Source organism: Lytechinus pictus, chromosome 7, assembly GCF_037042905.1.
Source record: "Lytechinus pictus isolate F3 Inbred chromosome 7, Lp3.0, whole genome shotgun sequence".
Lineage (NCBI taxonomy): Eukaryota > Metazoa > Echinodermata > Echinoidea > Temnopleuroida > Toxopneustidae > Lytechinus > Lytechinus pictus.
In genome coordinates this window covers 20971596-20980812 of record NC_087251.1, presented here as the reverse complement: position 1 = coordinate 20980812, position 9217 = coordinate 20971596, and the positions used below count along the sequence as shown (strand labels likewise).

The window sequence follows — 9217 nt, the reverse complement described above, 5'->3', positions numbered from 1 at the left end:
TTAATAGGATCTATTTTTTATTCACCACCCTGAGTCACATCAAACAAAGATTTGCGATTGATACAATCAATCTCAACTATGGAAGCCAGCGACATCTTCATCCAATTATGTCTGTTCATTCTCTAAACATTGAAACATACTTGCATTGTTTTGACCAAACATCATGTTCCTTTTTTGTTCACACAGGAACTCTACAAAGAATTTCAAATGATATAATTAATAACAATTATGGAAAGCAATCTATACGTAATTCTTTACCGAAGAGGCATATGTAATTGTAAACAAAAAAATAGTCAGATAACTTGGATGGAACGTATTAGGAACCCTTCTAAATGAAATAAAAGTGATTTTAACCGTTGGCTTTAACCTATATAAAAGATGAAAACAATTATTGTGATTTATTCAAGCTCTTTCATAAATATTCAGGAAGAAATTAGTAAAAAGGTAAATTGCAAATGGGTTGCTCCTCACATGCCTTAATCACATTCGAGCTACCAGTCGAAACAGCTGAAACATTCAGTATAGTCCCATCCATGCATTTCTATGTACAGTCAAAGTTACCCTCAGCAGATTTGGTCCACTTCTACTCATCATTGTGATGATTCCCGAAGATCTTGCAGCATAGGCTAATTCTTTGATGCATCATGGGCAACATTTTTCAATGACTTTCAGGCAGTACTTATGTTATTCAATTTCGTGACTGTAGCAGTAGTTTCCCTTTAAAACTCTGTATCACGATGAGGAGCTGTGGGTTGAAGTGTCCAAGAGTGAATTCCTGTCCCCCACTAATGAGTAATCAATTCATTTTAGATTTGTATAATACACAATCTTGTCTATTAGCAGAAAGATTTTAGTCTAAAAAGCAACTAAAAAGATACAAGCAGAATTACAAAATGTGCACTTATGATTGATTGAAATTATAAAAACATTACCATCCCCACCCCCCACCAAATCCTTAAATCAAATGAAGCTTATACAAACAGGAATTGCACAAGTACAAGTAATACTCAGTATTGCATTTTTTTTCATGCTTTGTCCTTTCAAACACTTTTTTCCCTATAAAATGGTTTCCATTCTCTGGTAACTCTTCACCATAGTGATATACCATAAATATCATGAATATAAGTACTAATATGTTGGAATGAAAACATTCAGAAGATTGAACAGACATATCATGTCCATAATATTAAATACTAAAAATGACAATCAGGCACACAAACTCTACAAATATTTGTGAAAGAATTACATTGCTAAAATGAAATTGCCAAACTTGCAGAGGAATGTTGAAGAATATCTGCCAGATAAATTCAGTTGAAAAAATAATAAATGAGAAACAACAAAAAGAATGCCTTTCTAATCATCCTAAATAGAATTTGCATAGTATTTTTTGCATGATTGGGTTTCAGTTTTCTAGACTCACTTTTGAAAATTAGATTTGTTTCTTAATATTCAGAACATTCAAATAGCTCAACTACAAAAAAAAAACACAAATCAAATTCAGATTGAAGGTGAAAGAAATTTTTAAAAGTACTCAAACAATAGCAGTCGAGAGTAATTTCATGTCAGTCATTGACTATCCTGGACCATAATACTGCCATGTAGTAGACAGAACAGGGCAATTAACACAAAGCTTTACAATTGATCATACAGTTGATTTGGTTGTATGATTGCAAACAATAATTAATGTAATCAAGCATATAAGTAGCCCTATGATCAATCACTGTGGGCCAGGAGCTCTTCTCAGTATCACAATTTTGAATGGTCACAACTGGTCAGTGCTTGATTTCGACCATCACTCCAAGAAAAAAAAATACACAGAGGCTTGGTGAGACTTTGCCTAATAAATGCCCTGAAGGCCTTGGAAAGCTTTTTAAAAGAGCTACAGAATTTCCATAGGTTCTCATGTACACTAGCATAATTTGGGCGTGGAGCTCAACATTAGCCTCCGGATATGTTTTTCCTCTGCATTGCTCTATGATGAAAACACGTCCATAAGAATTCTTCCTGCATCACTAAAAAATCTCAATTCATAAATATTCTGTCCATGTTAACGCCTATTTCTTTGGTAATTTTCCACTTATCATCGATCATAAATATTGTTGTCTCACAAGGATAGAAGACTTGATAGTCCACTGGTGAGAGTCTCTAGGCTGGATCCTTCAGAGAATGAATGGTATGACTGCTTTCCTAGACTTTGGGTAGTCCTCAAACTTCTCTAGATAATACCTACAGAAGAAAAGGAAAGATAACAAACATATCAAAATATTATTCTACATAGTGGTCCATGCTATTTGCAAGCTTCAATGAAAAGGCACCATTTCAAAGATCAAATATCGAATTGTAATTGGGATTCTCCATCATTATACAAGAGAAACTAATGTACGGTATGAATAGAAGAATAAAGTAATGTAATCAAGATGATTTAATTTATATTTCTTTTACATAAGTGCCATTTGCTCTAAAAGGCAGAGAGAATCTGATGATTCCAGTTTTGGAAGCCTTAAAAGAAAAGTTTCATACAGTCAATAGCAGAAATGATGGTAAAGCGGAGGCATTGGTTTGGTTGGTATTTATGTGACATGTCCAGATCCTACAGAATTTTCATTAGCACTATGACTTCAATTTTTTTTTATTTAATCTGGTTCAATTATATCATCATGTGACCAAATGCAACATTGCTACCACATCAACCGGAAAAGAAAATGTGCTGTATTTTGATGAATCAGTGTGCTATCTCATAGATTTTTGTGTTAATGGGGCTGGTTACCTTCTAAGGCAATAGGCTTAATTAAGGCACCTACTGTATGTGACAGTGCGGTGTCATTTTCTAACACAAGGATGAGTGAGGGATGGCCAATAGCAACAACGTTGATGAGCCCGCCAATCACAGTCCACATCCAATGACTGTCATTCCCAAATGATATGCAAAAAAAGCTGCTCATTTAACACTGCTTGATGATTGAAGCTGGCAGTTGCAGTTGACACATCTTAATTTTTGTTTTCTTAATTTCTGTGACCAGATTTCCTTTTAATTTAAAGCCCGTATGTAGTCTTGGTAATTTCCCCCCAAACTGAATGTCACTAGTCCATTTTATTACTAGATTTTATCAATGTATTTTGCCCAAAAACGGTTGTGATGTGAAGAATTTATGTGTAAACTAAAAATGTGTTTTATTAGATAAATTACAAATTACTGATATTACAACAGATTTTTACTTCAATCAGGTGCCCAATCAAAGTAGAATATCTGCATATTCATTTTTGTTCTTTGTATAAAACACCTTATCAGGCATGGAATGGGCTGAAAATTTCAGGATATAATTTGTCAGTAGCTTTCTAATATCCGATTACTAAATAAGTAAAGAAAGTGCTCAAACAGCTACTTTAAATCAAAATAAAAACATTACCGAGAATCAACTACTAATTAAAGGTCAAGTCCACCCCAGGAAAATGTTGATTTGAATCAATAGAGAAAAAATCTAATAAGATAACGTTGAAAATTTCATAAAAATTGGATGTAAAACAAGAAAGCTATGACATTTTAAAGTTTCGCTTATTTTTCACAAAACAATTGTATGCAGAATTCAGTGACATGCAAATGAGAGAGTCGATGATGTCCATCACTCACTATGTCGTTTGTTTTTTATTGTTTGGATTATACAATATTTCGATTTTCACCGATTTGACATTAAGGAACAATTTTACCAAACCACAATAGTTATAACAATGGTAATACCACATGTTCAGGGAGGAATAACTTTGTTCCACATGACAATGAGAAAATTGGACTATATCATATTTCCTACGGTAAAATACATACGAAATAGTGAGTGGATGATGTCATCAGTCCCCTCATAACGACCTGGATGTGCATATAACTGTTTTGTAAAATTAAAAGAAACTTACAAATGTCATTACTTTCTTATTTTACATCCAATTTAATAACATGTTCATTGGTTTGCTTGTTTGATTTTTCTCTTTTGATTCAAATCAATTTTTTGTTGGGGTGGACTTGTCCTTTAACATCATAAGAGTGGTCACCAGTGTACTTACATATGATGCTGCCGTGCTCTTGGTGTAAGGACACAGAATGTGAAGCATGCAAACGCAAGACCCTGTAGAGACCAACAGGCTACAGCAAACCCGCTCCATTCAACTATCTCACCAAAGAAGTTAGCTCCAGAGACATAGTCAAACATACCACCTTGGGGGAAAAAAAATGATCATATGAAAATAAAACTAATTTACAGCATAAGCCAGTAAACCTATTGAATACAGTGTTATGATGTTACAAGCTATTCAGGATGCCACTTGGAACTACTTTGTCTCTATTGAAGAAAACATGTTTGAAAAATTGTAAGTTCATAAAGTCTACTACAAAGTGGCATCCTTCCAGAGAAAAAGTTACACGGGGGCTACACAGGGGCTGGGGATGATTTAGCCCCCGACATGCTCAAAAGAGCCCTGGAAACTAAAAAAAAAATGAGTCCTGGGCCCCCGTCTTACAAAGAGTTACGATTGATCCGATCAATCGTAACTATGGACGGCCAGCAACGTCAACATCTATGATGCATGTTTGTTCAAAATATTTTCTAGCTATGATGTATATTCATGCATTCATTGTTTTCTTGAAAATTCACTGCGCTTCTCTTTGCATACAGAGGACATTGTCCAAATTTTTCGGAGAAAAACTTATGACACTGATGGATTTCCATAGTTACAATTGATTGAATCAATCGTAACTCTTTGTAAGAAGGGGCCCTGGAATTCCCCATTCATTGAAATGTTAAAGATTATCCAACGTTGCAGAGTGAGGCAGTAAGTTGTAAAAAGTAGCCCCCAAGAATAAAAAACATATTTTTTTGTCTGCATCCTTGACTGAAAAAAACTGATAATCCCTTGCTCGAAGCTCAATTAGATTGTCAGCTAGTAACATTAAGAAGTTGGTCCTAGATGTTGATATAATGAAATTTTAGCCAATGGAACCTATCTCAACAGCAAGCAGTGATAAGAAGCCACCTTTGAGCAATATCATTGGGATCTTAAAAATATTATCTCACTTATCTAAAATGCTAATTTACTTGCTGGGAGAGTGCAAAGCCAAATCAGACGTTATGATTGATTGTTAAAAACAATATGGGACCATGAAATAGAAAATGTACATCTATGTTTACATTTTTCAGAAGCAATGATTCTGGTAAAATTACAATGCACATGTATGTATACATTAATTACAGGAAAATCCAACCACACCAAGTCTTTTCTGAGAGCAGAAAAATGAGGGGAAAATAAAAAAAAGTTGTCCAAGAACTATGAAATAATTTCAAAAGTCACTGTTGCAAATTTAAGATTTACAGGTAACTTAGTGACATCACTTTTCAAACTCCCTGGACTATTGATCACTATTGTTTCTTCAAATAATCTCTCTCTCTCTCCGAAGGCTGTAATTTTTCTTTGATATTTTGATGTCAACAATACCATAGCCAAGGGGAATGAAGAAGCGCATTACCACTTGGTATTTTGTATCCCGTCTCTCCAGGTTTGCGTAGGTTCCTCAGAATGTAATCAGAATGAATGTTGATTGCCATACCCGTCACAAACACAAGTGATCCTAGAAAACACATGAGGGGAAAATATCATTATGAGATGGTATGCAACTAAAGTAATTGTCATGGAGAATTTAATGAAACCTAAATTCTTTCAAAACCTCATAACAAGTTTTAAAAATATTACAAAAATGAAAAGGGATAATGTATTTTAAAAAAATGTTACCCATCCCTTCAATTTTCTGTATTTTGAGGTTTGGTGTGGTTGCTTGCTGCTGTCAAGTTTCTTACATTTCAATGTAAATCTTTTCCATTGGTTTTTTTTTCTCAAAGAGTTTTCCTGTTGGTGTCATAAAGTGTATTATTAATCTTTAAACCAATAAACTTGACATAAAATCAAAAGAAAGAAAATTACTTTAAAAATTATATTGGCACTAGTAATCTAGATCTGTAGATGAAGAAGCTATTTCAGTAAAAAAAAAAACATTTTTCGTTAAGTTTTCTCTTTAGGCCAATCATTTGTTTTAAATCTGACCAAGAAAACAGGAAGTACGAACATCCACATGGGGGGGGGGGGGGGCTACGTTAAAAGCGTTTGAAATTTTGTTTTCCATGATCACTTACCAAGGATAAATCTTGGATCTTTCATCCATTCTTGACTATAAACTGCATACTGTGTGAGATATCGACCCTGCATGAAACCATTATAACTACAGAAGGCAGTAGCTAGTAAAAATGGGATGAGGGGCGTAACTTTTCCTCCACGTATAAGCAGTGAAAACAGAAATGTCCTGTACAGAGAATTAAAAAAAACACAATACAAATTTATGAGACAATAAAATTACATCTATGTAACTGGTCAAAATAACTGCCAGTGCTTGCCTCTCTGAAGGGAAAGGAGTCGTGTAATTACCTTCACTTCTGGCACTTTTGTTCTTTTGCAATCCATCAGGATAATTCTTACACATTCTTTCAATTCAAAGACTTAAAAATAAAAAAACAAAAACAGATCGCTACAACACATATAAAATCTTTCAGTTAAAAAAAATGTATTATCAAATAGGTGTATTATTTCAAGCATCGCGATTGGCCAATACCAACACGACATCCAACTTTTTTGGTGCACTGCACGGCAGTGCAAAAGGTGCGCAACGAAAATTGACATGGCATGCTCAAGCAAACCAGTGCGGTAGAAGTACCGGGAGTAGTCCAACAAAACTGTACTGTAACTTTTCAAGAATTTGTTTCTGTGTTGCTATTTTATAAAACAAATAATGTACTTGCTCTGTCGTGCGTAAAAGTAAATGCAGAGAAAGCTCGGTTTCTTCAGATGGTGCACACTGGAAACTCGCCGCCAGCGGCTTGTGCACAGTGCGGCACCTATCTAAAGAAACATTGCGTGCTCTGCATTTCCACTAACGCACTCGGCTGCATGCATTATTTGTATATTAATGCATTCAAAGACCTGTGGCTTTAAGTTAAATCTATTAGGACCACAGAAATTGGTTTGAATAATTCATGGCAAAATTTGACTTTAAAAGGACGTTCCAAAGTTATGTTTGCGCGCATCCCTATCTGCGCAATTTTACGCTAGGCGCATTTACCTAACAATGTGATGAACAGGTGATTAATCAGCTATAGGTATCAGCTGACTTTTTCTCATGATCATGATCATGATCTGCACTATAGTATAACTGCAGATCTGATGTGTTATTTTATAAAGCTAATTAGCTGAAAATAATCCATGAACCATTGTTTTTTAAATACGACTGCAATATCTGAAAACTTTACTCTGCAGTGCTGCAAAGTACCGGTATGAGTTGGAATAAATGGTAGAGTGGCTTGAAATTTATACTCACATAGCTACAAAGGCATTGGCGTGTTTTTTTGTGTTTTATATTTTATAACACACTTGCTCCAACAAAATTGCTGATAAATTGAAAACAAGCACATGAACCCAGGCTATCTTGCTAATGTTTACACAGCTTTAGTACACCTTCCTCTACAAGCTTGCAAATTCTGGTGAAAATTACATAGACTTTGAATAAACTGCAGCATTTATTATACTTTCCAAATTTGTCATAGAAATTTCAACTTTTTGAGATTAATGAAGGTGGTGCTGGCCTTAAAAGGGCGAACAAGTAGTAAATTCCCCATCTTCAGCATACAATTCTGAACTACTCTGTGAATTGTGAAATATGATGTAAGTTACATTAATTTGAGGTAGTAATACATGTTCATGTAGAGGTGTAACCTCAACGTAGCACATAACCTAGCTTGTTCATTGAATAAGTGACGTAGCACTTGATCATGTGGGGTGTAAAAATGCCAAATTATTTTGTATGCCCAATTCTCCAGGGTTAACTTCAAAGCTCAATAGCAAAAGCATTAAGCACACAAACAATGTTATTTTTTGCATATATTTGAAATATTCAGGTGCTTAACTGTGCAAAATTTGGTGAAAATGACATGGATTTCACTTAACTGTGGAACTATACACAGTATATAAATCTAAATGTATTCTGGTCGAAAAAAATACCTCGCCTTGGCTTTTTCTCTTTGTTACTAATTATTAAGTTAACCTGAAGTTCTAGTTCTAATAATCAATCTACTCATGATATTGAATGATAAGCCAGTTACAAAATTCTACTTTTAAAAAAATGATTCATTGATGGTCTACCTTTGGAAATAATGTGTTAAGAATAAACCAACAAGGATGGAATTAGGAAGCGATGAACTATATTGACAATTGCAAAACACAATCAAGAGAACAGGAACGGCGAATGCTGGCAACTCTTGAATGAACCAGGCGGTGCGACTCTCTAGCCCCCAGCCAAACTTCGGACTCGTGTATCGGCCGTAAGGGGTGGGGATCCCTGAGGAAGTAACCACCCCAGCAAGGAACCCGCACAGCATCATGAAATAGGCCATCATGTCCAGAAAAGCAGTTTCGCTTCCTCCTGTCATTCTGATAAATGGTTCCAGAAATCCTACACAATACATTTTGGATACAAATTTTCTTGGATTGGGACTTGTGAGTTCGATGATATAAAAAAATAGATTGTGATGAAACAGCTAGCGTCAATCAATAATTAACTTATGGCAGGAACGTAGCAGCCGCAGTTTTTACAAGATTTTGTTTTCTACAGTAAGTCCCGGGCTAGAGGAGGAGAAAAAATGCATCATGTTAATGATTACAACAAAGTGCTTAAAATGTCCCATTTCGGGTACTAATAACAAAAAATCAGCCAACATTTGCGCTCATGAATAGGCCTATTGTGTTTATATATATATATATATATATATATATATATTTGTGTATTTTATTAAATAAACGAGGCTAGAATAAACAAGCCGGGGGTGCAGGATAAACACCCTAAACATCAATATCAATTCTAAAGATTCAACATCACAGATCAAGTCTCCATTTTCGAAAATGTTTGGGGAGCTTATTTTTCTTCTTTGCTAGATTATATTCTACTTCTTTTTGTTTCTTGAGAAAAGATTAAAAACAATGATATTGGGTAATTATTTTTTTTATTTACAGGTGTAGGCCTATATATAATATTTCTCTAATAAGCAGGATAAACACCCTAAACATCAATATCAATTCTAAAGATTCAACATCACAGATCAAGTCTCCATTTTCGAAAATGTTTGGGGAGCTTATT

General features: G+C 34.6%; 1 protein-coding gene across 1 annotated transcript; it reads right to left on the bottom strand.

Moving 5' to 3' along the window:
• Positions 1-8709, bottom strand: LOC129264767 (3-oxo-5-alpha-steroid 4-dehydrogenase 1-like). The gene is made up of 5 exons (XM_054902710.2): positions 8227-8709; positions 6171-6337; positions 5510-5611; positions 4054-4204; positions 1-2226 (listed from the first exon to the last, which is right to left on the bottom strand). The coding sequence occupies exons 1-5, from the start codon at positions 8547-8549 to the stop codon at positions 2160-2162; spliced, it is 810 nt and encodes a 269-aa protein (XP_054758685.2). The 5' UTR covers positions 8550-8709; the 3' UTR covers positions 1-2159.
• Positions 8710-9217: the final 508 nt, after the last annotated feature.